Below are 21,497 nucleotides of genomic sequence, written 5' to 3' on the forward strand. Positions count from 1 at the left end.
TCTGTAGTGTCATATATACACTTTTTTTTTCAGCACATTAGAATCCAATTCTATGGTAGTGTCAGTTTAAAAACTAAATTTTTTCCTGTGAGTTTGAAAAGTAACTGTGGAGCTAATAGGATTGGCTAAAGAGAAAGTAACTGAGTAGGTCACTCTGGACTCTTGGAATAACAAGGGCTGTAAACAGTTTCAGTTCAGCAGACAAACTTCCAAAAAAAAAAATCCCCTAGGAAATTAAAAATTCACATTTAGTTACAGTCCAAGTTAACCTCAGCCTCTTAAAATGGAAAATCCTAAGTAACTCAATAAATGCGGGGAATCCCTAGCACTAACTTCTCCGAATTTCCCTTGAATCAATGCAAATACACTGATAAGGTAATCATAATGATAAGATAATGAGCTGCGAATGGCACTGAAACTGAGGGGAAGGGTAAGTACGCACTGGAAATGTCGGAAATATTTTGTCAACTCAGAGACAACATCACAAAGCTATGTGAAGTGCAAAAAGCCACACTGGGATATGCAGACATCCCCCTCCCCACCCCACCCCACCCCCACAATTTCTTGTAAGAAGCACTTAGAAAACATAGGAGGAAATATTTTTTACAGCCTGGCTATAAATTCAGGGGACTGAACTACTGTATTTCGTTCTATCATTGCCTGCCAGCACCACTGCCTTTATAGTGGATGGACATTGCTGATGGCCTTTTTGCTGCATTCCAGCGTTGCATCCAGAGCAGCCTCCAGATCAGACAAAGGACACGGTTCTGTCGTTAGAAGTTCTCACAGAGCCCTGGTGGACTTTATTCCCAGGGATGTAGGCTTGGCTCCAAGAAGAAGGCGTTTTCATTCAAGCCAAAGATCTCCTAAAGCCTCTTATGCTCGGTTAAGGAGATTGCTTCCTTTGGAATGCAATCTTCTTTATGATAGGCAAGCATGTGAGGGCAAATCCACTCTGGTGTATTGGTAACAATGAATAGTACTTTGCAGAGCAATTTAGCCCATAATTGAATGCAGAACCAAAATTTCCTTCAGTCCTCTGGGTATGGCTGGCCAGCAGTGCAAGCCATTAAGCAGGAGCTGAAGTGAATGACACTAATCCAATGAGGCGCATTTCCAACCTCAACTTCACATCAAACCTGTTTCCACGCCCCCACTCCATACAACTGAGCGGCCCAATTGTTGCACGGAGTGTCCTGTTCTGAAAAGGGCAGGAATCGTGCTGGGAAACAGGCCGCAGAGGGAGAACGCAGCTCTCTTCGTCCCTTTGGCTGACGAGGAAGTGTTCGGGAGCCCTTCTGCCTTTCCTTTCGCAGCGGTCCCTCCAGCAGGCTGTCCCGCAGGGACTGTCAGTCACTGCAGCGGGCAGGCTGCCTTCCCGCACCGACTTCTGACAAATGCTTCCCGTACAGGAGATGTAATCCCGTGGGTGAAGGAACCGCAAAAATCCCTTACGAACTCCGTGATTTAAAGGTCTCTTTATTACGGGTCAGAAGCATGGGCCTTAATGATAAAAATAGAGTGAATTTAAACATGAATCGTGCAGAAAGTTCCAGTAAATTACAAATGACGCTGCCTCAGCTTGCACTGGAGAAATCCATGAGAAAGTTGTCCTCCCATTCCTGCCACATTCCTCAGCAGTAGTCACAGTGCTCCTGCACCACTGGGCAGCTCCACGCAGCACTGGGATGGGGCCGTGGATGGTGCCTGCAAGCTGCACAGCAGTGTGTGCTGATACAGCCCGTGTGCTTCACGTGTTCATAGGCTGCAGATCAGAGCACCCAGGGTTTTGTTAATGCTGTCAGGAGGTAAAACAGTGTCGTACTGTGCCATCTGAAGAAGAAATGTGTCACTGTTTTCATTGCTGTCCATGTTGTACAGGTATTTATTGAATATCTTTTCTTACCTTAATTGTAAAAGGACGATGTGTATCTGGTATTTATCACTGTTCATAACATCTAAGAATGGTTTGAATTCCCCCCTCAGAGAAGAATATCAGAATAATGTAATACATACATATATATATACACAGAGTAATACATGTATTCCGAATGTAAATGGATGAGGACAGTAAGGGAGATCCTTCTGGTGATGTTCCAATATCTGTAGCAAGTTGGTTAAAATTAAAAAAAAAAGTTAAAGTCCATGTTGTCACAAGGCGTTACAGATATAATTGTCTGTAACTGTCTAAACTGTACTCAGTGCCTTCTAACTTTTGCTACATTTGGGCTTCTGCCACAGATGAAGTTGCACATTTACTAGAGGTCATTTTCATATGCCTGTTTATTAGATGGTTAAAAGGTCAAATTATTAATCCTACAGAGTATGTAATAATTTTTCTGATATATACTAAATGGATTTGATTGCAGAAATGGGCGAGGGTGTGCAGACTCACGTCTGATTGCTGGATTGCTGCAAGGCATTCATTCATTTCTTATGGTCAAATATGTACATCTACAAACATGTAGGTGCTTCAATTACATAATTAATCCCGATACATCTTTTATGAATCATTTGCTAATTTTCTTGATGTGTGTGATACGAAGAAAGAAGAATAAATTCAAAGGTGATGAAAAACAGTAATAACATAGAGCCAGGATACAGTGTCAGAGTTAACCCCAAAGCAGCCACTTCTCTTTTATCATGTTGGTCTGTGACATCCTCTACAATTTTCCAAAGCGCTGCTGCTAAGCTCTGTCCTGTGTGTCATTTTTGTATATGGCAGAGGTATTTATTTGTCTCTATTGGTAGAGATACCTGTCTGTCATTTGTCAGAGGGTGATTGCCTCTCTTGTGCAGCTGGTTACTTTGCTAGCCCTTGACTGATTTAGCTTTTCCATCTGTAAATCTCTGCAACACGCCTGCATTGTGTGCATACAGTTGTGTAATGTTGCTGCACAGCAACCTTTTGGAAAGATCCATGACACAACAGCTCATCATGAGTCCATCAGCAGAAAAGTTTCTACCTTGTTACATGTAAGAAATTGACCAAAAATTATTGAAAATACTTACAAGAGTGTTTTCAATGTAGATGCAATTCCCAGTCAGGTTTTTACAGCAGTTTCTATGGCTGTTTCTACAGCAGCATGAAGGAACTGAAAAAAGATCCAAACTACTTGACTCATCTGACCTGAAAAGTGAAAACCAGGCAGCACACAGTGTACTGCACAGCAGTATCAAGGGACACGTGTAGCTGGGTATATTTTGGCCTTGGACCGCCAAAATCTCTACTCTTGCAAAACAAGTCATGGCACTTTTATCTGTGTGAAACTTACAAGACAGTAAATGTGCCAAACTGTGTGAGAAGTGTTTTTTGCTCATCCTGGTAAATGCCAGCATGCCTGCAGACCGTGCCAGCATCTACACAGAGCAACCACTTCTTGCTGCTTGGAGTTAGGTGAAGGGAAAAGGAAAATGTGTGTTGTCTTTGGTTTGGCTTTTTTTTCCTTCCTGTAGTGCAAGTCCTTGCTATCAGTAGAACCAGATTCAGCCATCAATCATTACTTGAGCAATTCCTGCTTTAACAGGATTGACCAAGAAAGGTTTTCTCACGTAAGTAGAATCTGCAGGATTCTTCCTCACTAAGGTAAAGTTTTCCTTGCATCCATACAATTTAATACTCACCTGCAGTTGCATATGTATAGTTTAATCTGTGGTGGTTTGAGTTCTTTTTCTCACAGGTAGTTGTATGCATTTACATTTTGGAACGAGTTTAAGCTGGCTGAAGTTTTTGGCAGTTGCCTAATTTTCATTTCCTCCGGTCGGTGGAAAAAAGCCTGTCTGGCTGCTGGAGAGCTCCCTCGTGTGGTGCATTTTCCGGAGCCCTGAGCGAGTATTTCTGGTCAGAGGCACGTAGCTGAAACTTTACCTGCCCTATCTGTTACTGATAATGCTGTGCAGAAAAGGAAAGAAGCCAAGACAGCAGTTGCTAGAAATATTTTCTCCTTGGTTGTCCACCCTTCTCACATAGAAACTTACTAGGTTTGCACGGATGCAAATATAAATTGGTATTTGAGGCTGATACCTATAAATAATAAGAATGAAGTACTCATTTGTGTTCTAGAAAAAAAAATGCCAGCTATGGGTAATTTTTTTCTTTTTTTTTTTTAACCTAAGAAGAGTGACTGACTGTCCTTGCCTATAATTGTTTGGAATCCCTTTGTACTTGGGCTGGTGCTGAATGTGCAGTTTAAAGCAGATGCACTTAGCCCAGCCATCAGCAGCTCCGACCAAACGCACCATTATGGATCCATGCCATAGAAGGATGTGCTCTTACTCAATCACTTTACATTTCAGAACTCAGGAGGAGCACGATTGGCTCGGAAAAAGAACATCAGGACATCCTCCCTTCCCCCACATCCCCACCTCCCGCGCTCACCTGGGAATAGATGCAGATCTGCTGTGCCAGGGACTGAAGCAGCAGCCACAGAGCCTGCAAGTTTCATGTGCAATGCAGTGAAGTCACGGAGATTGGATCCTGTGGCTCCTGGGAGGGAGGCTGAGTCATGATTTGTGCCACCTCTGCACCCAGGGAGTGCAGAGGATGCTTCTGAGGATGGAGATGATGCGCTGCTTTCTTGTGGCTGGAGTTCAAGGCATGCTGGTGGTTTGTCCAGAGCTAAAGTGAAATCATACTATTTTAGAGTGAAATGAGGTAGCAGCTGTAATTGCAGCTATGAAAGCAGCAGTGCTATAAATGAGGTAAAATCCACTGGAAATGTAAGGTGGATTACAGGGGGAGATAGTAGGGTTGTTTCTGTGTGTATGTGGGGTCTGAATGGACTACTTAAATTAATTCTAATCAGATCCATAGTGTCTCAATGAGCAACAGAAAGCTTACTTCATCAAGAAAATAAAGCATCTTGTCACATATCAGTATCCAGCCAAGAAACAACACATTTATCACAAAATAAACAATTCCACGCAAGTCAAATGCAGGCACCTTTTGAAAACTGGGGTTGGGTTCAGATCCTATGGACTGACCTGATAAGGAGTTGGGCTTGGTACTTTTATTTTATTTTTTTAAGTTGCAGGAAGAAGTTGACATGCTTATGTGGTTTTTCAATGAAAGTACATGTAAATACCAGTTAATTTAAATAACAGAAACAAGTAAAAGTAGTTATAGAGTCATACCAAGGTTTGGATGGGAAGGGACCTTTAAGATCACCTAGTTCCAGCCCCTGCTATCTGCAGGGATGCCTCCCTCTAGACCAGGTTGCTCAAAGCCCCATCCAGCCTGGCCTTGAATGTCAGAATGTAAATGAGAAATTGCCATATGTACACATATATGAGCAAGTTATCTTAAAAACAATCACTTTCAAAGAACTGTTAAAACAGCTTCTAACTGTTACTTGGCATTCATTGAATCCATGCAGATTTTTTGTACCCAAGTACAGACGCACAGATCCACGATAACAGAAGTGGACTCTTTTGAATCTGCTTTAACTGAGTAACCGTAGTGGCTGTGTCAATGAAAAATCATACATATATTTTTAAAATAATATTGTATGACTCACAGCAGAAACACTGTTACATTCACTGCCAGTATTTGAACACAATAGCCTCCCTATTTAGAATTAAACTCTTATTGAAATAAAAATTTCTGCATATGGGCATTTCTGCCTGCAGATGTATCCTGTATGCTCTGGATTTTCCAGAACACGTGCCCACAGCACAAGTATGTGTGCAAGGGCGTATCAGCTGTCGGCATGCCATCGGATAGGCAGCACTGTCTGTATCAGCACACCACACGTCCACCTTTGCAGCGAATGCCTGAACCTCCCAGTCTATTCCTTCTCACTGATGTCACGCCAGGCACTCTCAGAGAATCAAAGATGGATATAAATGGCAGTGATTAGCCAGCCACCACCTATGAACAGACTTGAAGTTCGTCTAGCTCAGATACATGCTTCTTTTCAACACATTGGCTGATTATAAACTGGTTTACATACCAGTCTACAACCTAATCCTTTGAGAAGAAAGATTGCAAAGCGTAAGCTAAAATAATGTCAATCGAGTGGCCAACAGCTTGTTTTGTGTGATGGAACTGTTCTCCATTTTTAGGTCTTAGTGCTGTAATATTTACGGCATGGGGCAGCTGGGCAGCACACTGCCACACACAGCCTTGTGCTCTGCAGCATCTCTGAGGTTCCTGCTACTGCACGTAGGAGAACTTCTACCCCACTTCTGTTACAGAGCTACGTGGCCAAGGAGGGGTAGGAGCTGTAGAACCAGTCTATCTGAACTACTGATTTGAATTTGAGATGGACCTGAATGACAACATCTAACATTCCAACGCACAGTTTGATTTTCCACCCACAGTTCATTTTTGTTCCTTTCTGCGGTTTTGCTGTGGACCAATGTAAAGGTGAGGAGTGGCTTCGAGACTTGAGCTGTAAACTTGGGCTGAGTGTCAGAAATCCAGAAAATCCTGCTGTGATGAGGTTTAGCATCAGTTCTTACCTAAGTACAACTTCCCTTGATTGCAGTGAGTGTTGCTTACGTATGAATTTCAGAAGTATGCCCAAAAATAGGAATGAAGAACATCTTGGCAATAGCTATAATTCCTCTTATTTACTCAAGCAATCCTAGGGCATGATGACATTCTCAGAACTAGCATCCAGTTATATGTATTTTTGGGAAAGAAAAATCAAGACATTCTTCAAACAGAGGATAAGAATTTATTATTCCCCCAGTCTGACTTGTCTCAAATCAGATGAAAGGAAACAGTTTCCAGATTATCTATTTTATAAAAGCAAACGCTTCAGTAAGTCAGGTCTTGCTAATGGAAAAGACTTTTGGGGAAGCTATGACATTCCTGGCATTTTGTAGCACTCCTTTCTTTTCCCTGAGCTCCTGGCAGGTTCACAAGAACTGTGCTCTCTGCGTTTCCCTGGGACAGACTAGAAGGGAAACATTTTCCCTTTTCAATGCAGTGTCATTGATATCTTGATGCTGCTTTGAGAAATGTTAACTTGAGCCCAGAGAATGAAACAGACACTCTGACTATGCCCACACCATGTTTGAGGTTATTCTATCCATGTTCACAATGCAGGGAGCTTCTAGACTAATATAGAGATGTCCATACATAGGGATACACTAAAGGCATGTCAGAAAAAGAAATGCCCCAGAAATGGGGCATTGAAAGCACTTTTGAGTGTGCATATATTCAACTTTATATGCACTTAAAGATGTGAGTGTGCAAACCAAAAGCTATCTCCAAGGCACCATCTCAGGCACTGCAGTGTTTGTATGGTTTTGTGACCATATTCCTGGCCAGATCCCAAAGCCAATATTATTCAAGACAAAACACTTTTGCTGTCCTTACTATCATAAGCTGTAGCCTAACAGAGGCTGTTGCAGTCAACTCCAGAGAATAATGTTGCCATAATACTGTTCCCTGTTGTTCTTCAGAAGCCACTCAAAACCTAAATTGTGCCTTCCTCCGTACAGTTTTAGAGTATCCTGCAGATTCTTTAAAATGCAACAGCTAACAGACAACTGTGGGTAAAAGCCAAAGCTAAAGTGTAGGTGTAGATGTGGTGGTTGTGCTTGCCTGCCACCAACATGGCCTTTTACTTGTCACTGTAGGCAGAAGACAGATTCTGGATCCAGTGGGTCATCAAGATCTTGGATCTTCCAGCGCTGGCATGTGGTACTGAGGTGCTCCCTTGTGTCTTGCAGATGGTGTGGTGAGCACAGCCAACAAAAGCTAAACATCCCACCTATGTGGCAGAATTTCTGAAGAAGTACATCACAGATGAAGTCACGCACAGATGGTGCAGGCTGCAGCACAGTCCTGTTGGCTGTACGTTGTCCTAGCAGCGATGCTCTTGAGAACAGAGCAGCCCAGGCCCTCCGACCACGTGTGCTGCTGGGCACTGCCAGGAGGATGCACTGCTGGCTTCATGGGGTTGCTCTCCCAGTGCCTTGGCTATGCAGAACAGTGGGCAGTGGAGAGTTGGGGCTTTTGGCAGTGCATGATATGACAGTATGCTGCAGCTGTACCACAAAATAGAGTTGCAGAAAGACTCCCTAACTTCCTTGTCAAGACATGCTCAGTGCAGGAAGATCCAAGAGTACCATTATCATGAAAAGGTTTTTCTGAGCCATAATTGCTTCTGGTAGCCCACATAAACAAATACTGAATCCAAACTATACTTTTCCATGAAGAAGCACCCCCCCACTGAAACACAGCACAGACAGCATTGCACAGAATGGTGGTTATGTAATCTTTGCTTGAATCCAGTCTTGATCGACTTCAAAATGTGTCTGCAATCTCTCTTTACCAGCATACGGCTCTCAGCAGGTGTTTTGCCTGAAGAGTTATGCAGCAGTGAGTTGTCTAAGAGTAATCAAGCCAAAGCTCATCATATGGTTTCAATAGAAATCTGTTCCTGATAGTTTAAATATTTTCCAGCTTTAATTAATTAAGTTGAACTGCCTTTACTCAATAAATACCCCGTTATAATTTAATTGCAGATTTACTTTCTTTCCATAACCACTAAATAGCAGTTGGTTTTATGAGCCTTGCTTTAATCCCACACTGATGGAAGTCCATTACACAATAAAATCTGACTTTGCTTCAGACATCTTCTGGTCACTGCATTTTATTTCACATGTCAGTGGTCATAAAGCAGAGAGCTGATCCTGCAACAAGGAGAAAATCCGATACCAAATTAATACACAAGAGCTTAGTACAAGTGTAAGCTGTTGGCTCCGAGAGATGAATTTTGTCAGCCTGGCATTTGCAGTTGGTAGTAGATTTATAACATACACCACCACTCTCAGGAAATAAATCAAAAGCATGGCATGAATAGTATTGCTTTTAGCTTTATCTTGTGGCTAGAAGAAATGAGATTCCTGTTACTTTTGTTAGTATTCCTATTTAATTAGGCAGTATGGATGGCAAGGGTGGAAATGACATTTACATGCTAATTGTTTTCAAAAGCTTTTCATTCCCTTCTGTAAATGAATTTTTAAGATAGAAGGGGGAAAGTGCATTTTATTCCTGGACAGTAACAGCACTGTGGGCTGTATGCTATGGCATTAAAGCTGCCTGTGTGCTGTCACCATCCACCACTGTGCTGAAATGCAGAGTGAGTTGGCTCCAAGCGGTGCTGGTAGAGGTTTCCAGTTTGGGAACTGGTTCTGGTGGGATTACATCAGAATCTGCCTCAGAACTGTGCCTCAGATAAGTAACTTTGGACCTTTCTGCCTGTCTTCATCTGTCTGCCTTCATCATGCACGTTGTTTCAGACAGAATTTTGTTATTTGCATGCACAGCACTTCAAGCAGCAGCATCACGTCCCCTGACTGAGTGTTCTCTGCAGAACAGGAATAGAAACATCGGAAAATCGAGACAATGTCAGCCAGGGGAGATCCTCTCAGCTGTAAGAAACACGTGGTTACCTCCATTTTGAAGTTGCCTGTTTGGTCCCTGGAAATATTCCAGCTACCCTAAGAGTTGCCCTAACTTGTATCATAACTGTTGTTTCCCATAGGACGTTTCAGCACTAAACGTGAGAGGTACTGAAGAACATCTCAGCCACACCTCAGACTGCTTTCCTGCTGGCTGGCATGCTGAAACATCCTTAGCAAATAACTGAGGAATTGCTTCATTGGTTGGGAAGACCCTGCGTGGTGACTAGAAGTAAAAGGGGAAAGACAGGGATAGCCAAGGGCTAGAATGTGTCAGTGGAATCTACCAAAAGAGAAATCCCTGGTTCTTATCTCGGGCCTGGCATGAGAGTTCCTCCAGCAAATAACTTCTGTCCTGTATTTAAGACAGGTCTGTTCAAACATAATTCCTTCAGTTATTGCCTATCTTTATTACAGAAGGGTTGCTAACTCTTTGCATAGACCCTTGCAAATAGCTACAGTACTTTAACAAGTATTACAGCAAACACAACCACACTCCTGGTGTCCTTCATTGTACAAATTAAAAGCTGGGAAAAATAAAAAAGGACTAGACTTGGTTGGGACACCCCAAATGTGATGCTTTTTCACAACAAGTATTCTGAGTCATCACTTCAGCTTGCAATAATTGCCCACGGTTCTCCATTCTTACAGCCTTTTCCTAAAACAACAACATTCCCATTTCCTCTTTCTCTGCATGTAATCTGGCTAATGTGCTGTTTTCTGACATGATTTATTATTCCGTGTGAGTCCATGAGAAAACAGGAGAGAAAACAAGTTGGAGCAAACTTGTTGTTATCCCGTGATGAGGTACAGCATCAGCATGCTGCTACAAGAGTGCAAATTACTGGGTACATGTGGAGTGTTTTTGAAAATACGTCCTGGCCAGCTAGAAGGTTTCACTTCAGTTTTTATCTTCCTCCTTAACAAATAGTACATCACAAGCCCAGCTCTCACCAGGCTGTTTTTTGGGAACGATGTGTATATACTTAGACTTCATGGGAGTTTTATAAGAACAGATATGGTTAGTGCTGAATCACAGCATACCTCTCTGGGCAATAAAGCAGAATGAAAATCATACTGAATCATCTACATAGTAAAGAAAAAACTTCTTTAGCTGCTTCATCCCAGAAAATAGGTTCCTCATTAATTACTGATAAACTACCGTGCCAAGCAGGTAATACTGGAAAGGCTGAAATGGAAAAAAAAATGATGGTCATGAGATGGAGCGAAACACACCATGGGAGAATGAAATGGCCTGCTCTGATGACTCACATTCAGCTAACCAATCTGAGCAAAACATCTTTGAACACTGCAGAAGGCAGAGGAAGTAGATTCTAGAAATAGGCAGAGAAGTAGAGACAGAATACAGAAAACACAAGAGTGAGAGTAGGCAGAAACATGCATATCCAAAGTTACTGGAGTTGCAGAAAGGCAAAGGATTCTGCCGGTAAATAAGCAGTTGGTCTGTACGTTTTTCTTTGAGAGATTCATTTGACTCCAAGGACAATTTTATGTCAGACATCCCTAGTCACTGTCAAGTTCCTAGCTCCATAGCTCCTAGGTAGTGACGGCTGATAAACCTGTCATGCCTGCATGAAGAATGCAAACTAATTAAACATTATTTAAACAAAATATTTGAAGTACAAGTATACTATCCTGTGTTTCCTGAAATACCTTATTTGTGCATGTCAGCATCTCTCTGTCTGGAAGTAGAAGAAGGCTGTGAGGCTGACCAGTTTGGAAGGAACGCCAGGCTGCAGTTTATTCCAGTCAGTGCAACTAAAAGAAATGTTGCATATGCAAACCAGCTGAATGTCTGATTCCACAGTTACACCATTTTCAGTCTGCCTGCATGTCAGTAGGAACTTCCAGGGCCTGCAGAGGGAATGCCAAGCAGACCAACCTTGGAGTTGGAGAGGTAATCACCAGGGGTAATCTCCTGAGCTTCACAGAGCATGATGTGCATGCTACATTCCTTACAGTGACATTTTAGGTGCTAGCATTAGTCAAGCCACATCCAGATACTTTATGCCAGGATGAATCATATATTCTGAGCAGTGAACTGGAACCTGCCCTAATTTATATAACTTCTGCAAAGGTGTTGTTGCCTGAAGTGCAGTCTCCTAATGCAAGCCAGCTCTCCCAGCGTCTCTCACACAATCCCCTTTAATGTCTGAGTCAGCCTCTGTGATGTCCTATGGCTGTCCTACCGTGATTAAAAAACAACATCAGTCACAATTACCTCCTTTTGTGAGGAAAAAGAACAGAAATAGACACGTACTGTAACAATGCCCTTGATCAAACCATCCTCCTTTTCCTCCTTCTGTGCAATTGGAGTGCACTGCTGATGCTGCATCTCATTGCCTGCTTGTACCACAAATGTCCACATACGGCCAGTAGGAGAATGATGAAATAGATGAAACCACATATTTTGCATCTTGCATTTTGAAGTCTGCACAAGTCTCAGTTCGTGCATCATTTCTCCTTTGAAAATTGCAAAGCAAGCATTTTTAGAAGGAATCCTCTGGCAGCACTGTTGGTAAATTCTGTTGCCATTTCTTTAGCCCTGGATTTTTGTGGTCGGACAAAACTTTGCAAAAAAACTGGCTTTTGTAACATTACATAACAGAGAAACTTTGTTCTGATTCATAACATTTGGGATGTGTAAGATAAAAGCCTGACATTACGGGCAAGTTTAACAGTGAGATATGAGAATCTTTGCTGCTTTCAGAAGTGCATTTCCTGTGTTGTTATTAGTGGTGGCTCCTTGTAACGCTGTCAGTGTGGGTGCTAAGATGTCTTGAACTGGGAAAAGGCACAACCCCCTTTCTGCATGGACCATGGAACAACCATGCTCTCAGAGGCTTCTGTATTTGATTTGGCCCTTCCAGTTGCAAGGTCTCAAGCTGTTTTGGAGTTGTTTTCATCAAATAAGGCCTGCAGTTGTTCTTTCCACGGTGCCTTCCTGGGAGCAGTTCCTTCAAACCCCACATTAAAAGGAGAAATCTGGATTTTTACAGCTCTAAAAACAGATTCTTTCACTCCTCCTTGCATCTTTGCCATCCCCTCAGACGTGAAATTAGGCGTCAGTCCCTGCTGGCACATTTGAATACTGCTCCAGCAGCGTGGGCCTGCTCTGTCTGGCCCATCATGGCAGACACTTCCCTCTCTGAGCTTCTCTCTGCTTAACAGACTTCATCCATGCAGTGCCAAGGGCAATGTGCCCGGGTGGGGATCCAGAGGATAGATCCATAGGAGCATGCTCCAGTACGTCCACTTTTGGACATATCATGTAGGCTCATTACACAAGGCTGCTTTGTGCAGTGATAGAGCTGCAGGTATTTGGGCTATGACTTTCTACAGGCTCTTCTCTACTGCCGAAAATATCATACTTCCTTGTCTGTGGAAAGGATTGCACAGCAGTGTGAACCTTCCTGTTGCCACAAAGAACCACAGAGCTGAATTTCAGCAGGGTTTTTGGGTGAACTTGGCCAAGTGAAGGTATTTCTGTTGGGATCTCATTCATCATCCTGCTTTTTTCCATGTAGCAAGATGTGACCTCTCTATACTAACACACATTATGCTGTCTAATGACCACATCCATTTCAGACCTATTTCAAGCTCTGTGAAATGATTTCTATTTGAATATATCATGTTTCAGGATAACAAATACCCCAAATAGAAAATACTACTAAAATAAATGCTAAGTCAAAGATGACTTGTAAAGAATCTTCCTCAATTAAGGAAATTTAATTTCTTTCATACCTTCACATCCAGTAAAACTCCCAGTCTTCCAACTACACATGGAGCTTTCTAGTCAAACTTTGTAGTTGTAATGTAATAAACAGGAAAAGAACATTTTCTTGCATTAAATATACAGGCAAAAACAATATACAATTTAATTACAGAGCATAAAACACCAACAAAGGAAAATATGAATTTCTACTTCTTTGACGGCTACTCTGTCCTTTGATGCAAACATTTTTTAATGGAATTGATGGCATATTCAGAGCAAGTTCTTTATAAAATGTGAAATTCAGTGCTTTAAATAAAGCAAGCAATGTCTTACAGTGAATAAAACAAAGTTGCTGCTTTATGTATACCCTGTATAACAACGATTAAGAGATTCAGTGTTACCCAACTATCTTTCTTCTGTTTTGTTACTTCCCATCACTGACATGTTTGCACTCTTTGATGTGAAAACACTTTGGCTTTCAGATTTGAAGGGTCAGCTTAATTAGCCAAGCTTGTGAGAGCAATTTGCAAAATTAGAAACTCTTTCCTGTCATGAATAAAGAAAAGCATGCTTAAGTTTTGGTTGTTTCTTACTTTAAATTGCAAACAGTAAAACTACCATATAGTTAGGGGAAGAATGTATTAGAAAAACTTATGTTTCAAGGTTATTAATACTTTATTCTTCTAACTTCTAATCTAATTAAAGATGTGATAACATTAGAATGCTATCCATCTCCTGCTGGGAGCTTCTGAAACCCTATGACAGTTCAAGGGAAGGTTCATAGCAAGAATAAGTGCTGTGTAAGACGAAATTTTGTTCAAAAAGCAGATGTTTGATTTTTCATCTACTTTCTGTGCAGTATGACAGGTATTTTGTTTTCCATTCCTAGGGGTAAGAATTATTTTAAAATACATAATTCATATATGCAAAGCAGAACTAACGATGTATTAAGCAGCAGTTCAACACTGAACAAAGGCAGAACAAGTCTTTTTCTTTCTTTCAACAAACTTTCAGAGAAAAGCTCTGAACATTTTTCAAAACACACATCATAAAGTTTGCACTGAAATGTGTTGGCTGCAAAGTTTTTGTGCCAAAATCAGAGTAAAATATTCACACATGGGTTGTTCAGAAGATTATATATGCAGCATTGGATTCAGTAAAGGGCTGTGTGTGTCTGGGATCAAACAGTGATGATATTCCTCATTATGTTCACCTCTTCTTATGCATAGCTGCCCCGCAAGTAATAGCATTCCATCAGCAAAATTTCCTATAGAAGCACTGCATCATTTTAAGCAGAAAGTACATTTCCAGGGCCAGAATGTGACTGCACCTTAGTATGCAATATAGAAGTCTGTGGGAGTCTAAGGAAACTGAAAGCAGTTTTATTCAATACGTTGTAAGGAGAATTTTAAATGTTCGTATTGATGCACCTTGCCCTAATCCTGACCTTCAGCTTTTGAAAGAGATGTTTTAATCGCTTCTCAATTATTTATTACTGAGTGTTGCTGCTGTCTTCTACAAGCTGTTCTGCTTTGTAAATCTTCTAAAACCACAGAGATATGAATTGCATGAACATTAAAAACAATGTGTTAAAACTCTTGAAAACACTTTTGCACGGAAGAGAATTTTACCACCTTTTTAATGGCCTGGCTGGTTGGAGCAGCCAGAGCAGATGTCACTGACCAGCACTTGCTCTGGTCCTTCACAGAGCCATGGGTGTTTAAACTTGAGCCCAGACGCAAAGAAAATTGTATTTAAAGGGGATTACTCCTCACCTGGACATTGCTTCCCTTTCCTATGTGGTCCTAAATAGCTCTGTTCTGGCCTCTTTGGTGTCCCTCTGGTCTTCCAGATGGTGGGTGAGGAAGAACCAGTTTCCCAAGCAATATTAACAAAATAAAACAGCAATCTCTTACCAGTACATCACCATGTCTTGCAAATGTTTCATGACTTTAATATCAGAATAGCTAGGAGAATTTTATATTTTCTTTTAAACAGGTAGTAGGACTAGACGTGTTATTTAGTTCAGTCAGAGCTGTTTCTGACTTACAATTTGTTTTTTGCATTCCCCAGTTCTGGAAACTGAGGCCATGACTCCTGAAACTCATGTCAAAAGGTAGTGGTGATAAAAGATTTGGAATTACTTCCTGTCCCCAGAAGTTTGTGTCAGGAGTGCCAAAATGGCATTGAATATGAATGATTAAATGAAGTGTTATGCTGGACAACCATCAGATTTAATGAACTGAACAATGAGGTGCCTTATCACTTCTTTGTGCTGATTTTTCACTTTCATAGAGCACCTTGCCTGCCAGTTAGGGCTTTTGCTACAAGGCAACACCTACACTATGGATAAAGGGTCACGATGAAAGTCTAAGAATAAAATCTTGCCTTAGTGAAAGATATGTATACAGATTTTTTTTAACAGAAAGCAAATTCATAATAGAATATCAGTTTTCAGTGAAAACTTTTATGTCCAAAAATACTAGACAAAACATATGAAGCATGCAGAAACACCAATAGCATACTGAAATCAAATCTGCCTTTTAGAAACTCTTTTGCAAAACTGCCATGTTCTATATATACATAATAGCTGTTTAGGAAAGAGAGGAAAACTGGGGACATCTAATCATCTGTCTACACCAAAATTAAATGTATCAGTGACCTTGGTTGTGCTTACAGACAGCCAACTTGTTTATGCTGCATTACCTTAAACATTTCAGGGGAAAGCTGTTTTTAAGCAGTTCCTTTAGATGCTATCATTAATCTGTTGAAGAGGGAAGTATGGTCTGCTGTTTAAAGCACAGGACTCTGAGTCAGAAGATGCAGATTACGCTCCCTGTGCTGCTAACTACTGACTATGAGGCTTCTTCATCTCTAAATTGGGAAATAATATTTAACTGGTCACAAGGTAATAAGGAGACAAGTCAGTACTGCTTATGACAATTGTAATAACCAAAGCAAAGTTATCAGATGAATACTGACTAAAAAATCCACGAGAAAAAAGTAAACCACCTGTATGTTTGAAGTTCCAGCAATTTACTCTGAAACAAAGTGAAATTTCTGAGCTGTGTTGGTGGGCGGTTTAGGAATGCAAAATATCGGTGGTTGCATGTGTAAAGCAGCATCATCTAAAGGTCACCGGGGTTCCAAAGAAAAAGCATGATCTCATGGCTGCAGTCTCTGCCCTTCCCTGTTCACACCCTTTCCGTGTTTATGACTGTTGCGCAGGGAGGTATTCATGGCCTCCCCACCCTTATATAGGCAGCCACGCATCGTGTAACGCCGTGTGGGCTCACTATACCTCACAGAGTCTTGATGCTGGAAACAAAGGGAGGCAACCCCTTGGCAGGCTCTATCTTGAGACTGATCAGGATCTGAGCTTGTGAGGGTGGAGGTTTTCCCCGGGACTGGAAAATGCCGTCAGTATAAGGCTACCTGGCAGCCTCTGTCCGAGAGACGGCGTGCTCACAAGTGGGCGTGGGCAATAAAATCTGGGGAGAGAAAGCAGTAAGGAAGTCACATACCAAGATAGGAGTAAGGTGGGACAGCTTACTCACTATACTCATTGTATGATAAAATTCCCTCCATTTTAAATTTAAAATTCTGTCAACTACATTTTGCTATATTTTGCTACAAGAAACTGAAGGAGGAAGAAAGTTAACTGTGTTGTAGCTGAAACCAGGACAGGTATCTGCTGTGGGCAGCAGGTGTGGGCAGCACCAATACACAGACATACATATATATGTATACCACATACAATAGATACAGAGAGGAATTTTTGTGAGCGTAAGTTTGCAGTAGAAGGAAGGTGGCAGGGCTGTAAGCAGCCTCCTCACCGCACTGCCCCAGCACACAGCAGCAGCAGAACGTATTGCTCCTCCTTCCCCACTGCCCCACAGCTGCAGGAGGACCGCACAGCAGCTCAAGCCTCACAGGCTGCCTTGCCTGCTTGGCTGAGCCATGCTGTCTGAGTCTGCAGAAAGCGAGCTGCGTGCCTGACATATCTGTGCCCACAGAAACCGTGAAACTGCCTTCTGGTGCCAGCAGAGATTTCACAGAATCACAGCAGATCTGAGGCAGGCAGGGCCTCCAGTCAATGTGGCACAGCCCCTGCTCCAGCAGGGACACCCAGAGCATGGTGTCCAAGCTTTTGGAGGTCTCCAAAACTGAAAAATGGCTTTAAGTTGAGGGACTGTATGTCAGGCGGAAGTTCTTTACTACGAGAGTGGTGAGGTGCTGGAACAGGCTGCCCAGAGAGGTTGTGGATGCCCCATCCCTGGAGCTGTTCAAGGCCAGATTGGATGGGCCCTGGGCAGCCCGGTCTAGTGTGAAATGGGGAGGTCAGTGGCCCTGCATGTGGCAGGGGGTTGGAGATTCATGATTCTTGAGGTCCCTTCCAACCCTGGCCATTCTGTGATTCTGTGTGTCTCCAAGGAGACTCTCCAGCCTCTGGGCAGGTTGTGCCAGCGCCCCATCACCCACACAGCACAGAGAGCTACCTGGCACTCAAAGGGAGCTCTGTGCTCTGCCTTGTACCCACGGCCGCTGGTCCTGGTGCTGGGCAGAGCCTGGCTCCGTCCTCTGCATGGCCTCTCTTCAGTGATCCCTGAGCCTGAGTAACCCGGGCTGAGAACGCACTGTTCTTTCAGCTGCTCCTCACAGGAGAGGTGCTCCAGGCCCTCCACCATCTCCACGGCCGTTCAATCCCAGCGCTTGCCACGAAGAACTAACGTTCCAACTTATTTTTAGGTTGGATACTGGGAAAAATCTCTTCTCCCAGCGGTGACGCAGTGGCACAGCCGCCCGGGCAGGCGGTGCAATCGCCGTCTCTGGAAGCGGCTGAGAACCGCGTTGGCGCGGCGCTGAGGGACGCGCTGTGAGACGGGGGTGCAGAGCCGGCGGTCGGACGAGATGATCCGAGAGCTCTTTTCCTGCCTTCGCGATTCCGTGATCCCACACACCAGTTCTTAGGGTGCTCTCGGTACCCTTCGCATCTCCCTGCTCTCCCAAGCTGCTGGGCTCATCGCCACTCCCCCTCCCAGCACTCAGCGCCCCACACGCAGCCGCAGCGGCTGCCGAGCGGTCACAGCGATCGGCGTGGGCTGTGGGTGAGGCGGGGAAAGCGGGCGGGGGTGGCGTGCGTGCGTGCGTACGTGACGTCGCTGCGTCGGGGGCGCGCGACGATCCCGGAAGTGCGCGGCGGTGCAGGAGCGGGCCGGCAGGCCGGGTGCGGGGCTCGGCTGAGGCGCGAAGTGAGCGCGAAGCGGTGTGAGCTGAGCTGAGCTGAGCGCCGCCCGCCGTCCCGCGCTGGCCATGACGAACTTCATCTCGGTGCAGCTGAAGAAGGCCTCGGAGGTGGATCTGGCCAAGCCGCTCTGCAAGTTCATTCAACAGAGCTACCCGAGCGGCGACGCCCAGGCCGAGCACTGCCGCGCCGCCGAGGAGCTCAGCAAGCTGCGCAAGAGCGCCTTGGGCCGCCCGCTCGATAAGCACGAGAGCGCGCTCGAAACCCTCCTTAGGTAGGGCCGGGGCGGCCGCGCCTCTCCTCCCGTGTCGGGACTCGGGGGCGCGGTGCGGGCGGGGCCGTCGGGAAGCGGCCGGGGCCGTCGGGCCGGCTCTGGAGGCCCGCGGGCTGCGCCTGGGACTGGGAGTAATGTGCGGGCCTCGGTTCTCCCAGCTTCCCCTTCCGAGTGTGGGTAGTAGGAGCTGAGTGAACGCCGTTGGCTTTACGGGACGTACCTTCCGTTCCAGCGTTGGTACTGGAACAGCTGCCCAGAGAGGTTGTGGATGCCCCGTCCCTGGAGGTGTTCAAGGCCAGATTGGATGGGGCCCTGGGCAGTCTGGTCTAGTATTAAATGTGGAGATTGGTGGCCCTGCATATAGCAGGGGGGTTGGAGATTCATTATCCTTTTGAGGTCCCTTCCAACCCTGGCCATTCTGTGATTATGTTATATATCGCTGCCTCTGATGGCTTCTCTTCAGCTCCCTCACACTCCCGACCCTGTTCAGTAGCTGTTCAGCAGCTTCTAAGTGTATTTGCAAAGTCACCACCTTATTTCTGTGCTTGACGCTTTCAGTTTGCTAAAAGGAGGTTTTGCTAAGAGGAAGCAAAGGGGTGCCTTGTGCTGGAGCTGCTGTAGGTTGGATAAGTTTCAATCTGAGCATTCTGCCTAGTAAACTGTATAAGCGCTGCTTTGGGACCTGCAGCTCTGTCACCTACAAAAATGCTCACCCTTTTACATCTCCGTAGTGCCGATGCATCACAGCATTGCTGTGCTGTGGTAATCCTGCTGCTCTCCTGCGTGGGAAACATTTCAAGCTCAGCTATTTGTAGCTCTAATCGCTGAAGGCACTGTGATTAACTCAGTGATGAACACTAAGCACAGGCTTCAGTCTTCATAGTTAGAATCGAAGATTCAATGAGTTTTTAGCATTAAGAATTTTAAAGAGAAAATCAAGTAGGGGGATTTCCTAGTGCACAGAGAAATGATAGCCACAAGCTTGATGTGCTTCTGCAGTGTTGTCAAGAGGAAACATATCTTATGTTCCCTGGGTTTTTTTTTAAGCTGTGGAAGGAATGGAAAAGATACATGACACAGAAGATAGTTTACTGTTTTTTGTTGTTTAAGAGCTTATCAAGCCCACACTGGGTGTTTGGGCTATAAAAACTAAGTGTTTTATGGTATCTCTGCAGCTTCCTGTTTTATTCTTGATTATTGCTCTGTGTGCTTTTGAGGGCATTACTGTGCATGCCTTTTGAAGGTCAGGGAAATAAACAAGCATCTATGAACAGAAAGATTGACTCAGCCAAGTTGAAGCGTGTGACGTCCCCTTCTGCTGAACACTGCTATCGAGCTCCCTTTTCTGATTGTGTCAGTCAGGTTTGTGATTAATTTCTTACCTGAAATCCCTGTTTAGCCCAGATCTGTCACATGACCTCACCTTGTCTAACAACTGCTGAATGGAGAAAGTGCTGCCATATCTCCTCAGTTCTGTTCTTTCTCTTCCTCAGTTCTAGAATATAAAAGGCATATGTGGTTCTTTCTCCGGTTTGAAACTTGAAAATGGGCTCAGCACGAGGTCAGATGAACCTCAGAGCTGGAACAAAAGAAGGTAGGAGGAGTATGGCTGAAAGCCAACGGCTGAGGGAAACCTCCCTCTTTCAGAGCCAGGTCATTATGTTAATTGAAGCCATACTATCCAACTACCTCAGGAATTATGAAGAGAAACTGATCGCAATTGCATAATTAGCCAATTTTCAAGTTAGTTCCATATGCAGAGATCTGTTCTCACTGTCCATCAGCAGATGACTTTAATTTGCCCGGGTGCTGTGGCAGCAGTCAGAAGTTGAGCATGGTTTCATGCTGCCGCATTATGTATAAGTCATGTCCTCTTCTCCAGCACTTCTGTCAAAGCCTCCACTCATAAAACACCTGCATTCATGATGCTGCTGCTTGAGAATGTTCCTTATAGTGGGAGTTATGTGAGTTATGATGATCTGAATTATCTGTACGTTCAGAATCTATGACCAAAATCTCTTTGTATTTACTTCAGTCTTAGTCATGGAAACAGAATAGAACAGGCATAAAATATACCTACATGAGAAATAAAACTGTCAAAATTTGTTTCCTGTCTTTAACAATACGTTTTTTTTATCTATGTCTGACTGTTTATATCTATTCCAGTTATTGGAAAATAAGTTCTTATTCTGTAGGAATATTCTGCTATATAGACTCAGTTCCGGAAGGTGCCAGCAGCTGCTGACAAGTTGGAACAGAAGCATCCAGCTGAGCTTTGCTGGAAGGAGCCCAAACTTCTGACTGCCATGACTGCCCTTCCCAGCTCCTGCTATCTGATTCTTACTGTTGGAGCCGCGTGAAGTCTTGTGTTTCAGTTAAAGCTGGATTTTACACTTGCCGTGTTTAAAATGGGTTTGTTGGTAAAGCAAAGTTGGAAGAGCAACCGCAGTGTGCGTTCGCTTCTTTGTGACATTTTAGACCATAGAATCATAGAGTGGTCTGGGTTGAAAAGGACCACAGTGCTCATCCAGTTCCAACCCCCTGCTATGTGCAGGTTGCCAACCAGCAGCCCAGGCTGCCCAGAGCCACATCCAGCCTGGCCTTGAATGCCTCCAGGGATGGGGCATCCACAGCCTCCCTGGGCAACCTGTTCCAGTGCCTCACCACCCTCTGAGTGGAAAAACTTCCTCCTAATATCTAACCTAAACCTCCTGTTTCAGTTTAAAACCGTTCTCCCTTGTCGTATCACTATCAACCCTGGTAAACAGTCGTTAAATCATGTTTCTTAGTAGAGCACTGCAGGCTCCTTGGATGTTAAGAAA

General features: G+C 43.8%; 1 protein-coding gene across 3 annotated transcripts in view; it reads left to right on the forward strand.

Moving 5' to 3' along the window:
- Positions 1–18,337: 18,337 nt before the first annotated feature.
- Positions 18,338–21,497, forward strand: part of PDCD6IP (programmed cell death 6 interacting protein) — a 33,249-nt gene continuing 30,089 nt past the window's right edge. For 2 of the 3 annotated variants that reach the window (XM_052694292.1, XM_052694294.1), the window contains exon 1: positions 18,339–18,675. In XM_052694292.1, the coding sequence (XP_052550252.1) occupies positions 18,470–18,675 (206 nt within the window). In that variant the 5' untranslated portion in view covers positions 18,339–18,469. Of the gene's footprint in view, positions 18,676–21,497 lie in introns of all 3 variants that reach the window. The other variant, XM_052694293.1, reaches the window with a different exon arrangement.

This window comes from Tympanuchus pallidicinctus, unplaced genomic scaffold (assembly GCF_026119805.1).
Source record: "Tympanuchus pallidicinctus isolate F22 unplaced genomic scaffold, pur_lepc_1.0 scaffold3, whole genome shotgun sequence".
NCBI classification, from domain to species: Eukaryota; Metazoa; Chordata; class Aves; order Galliformes; family Phasianidae; genus Tympanuchus; species Tympanuchus pallidicinctus.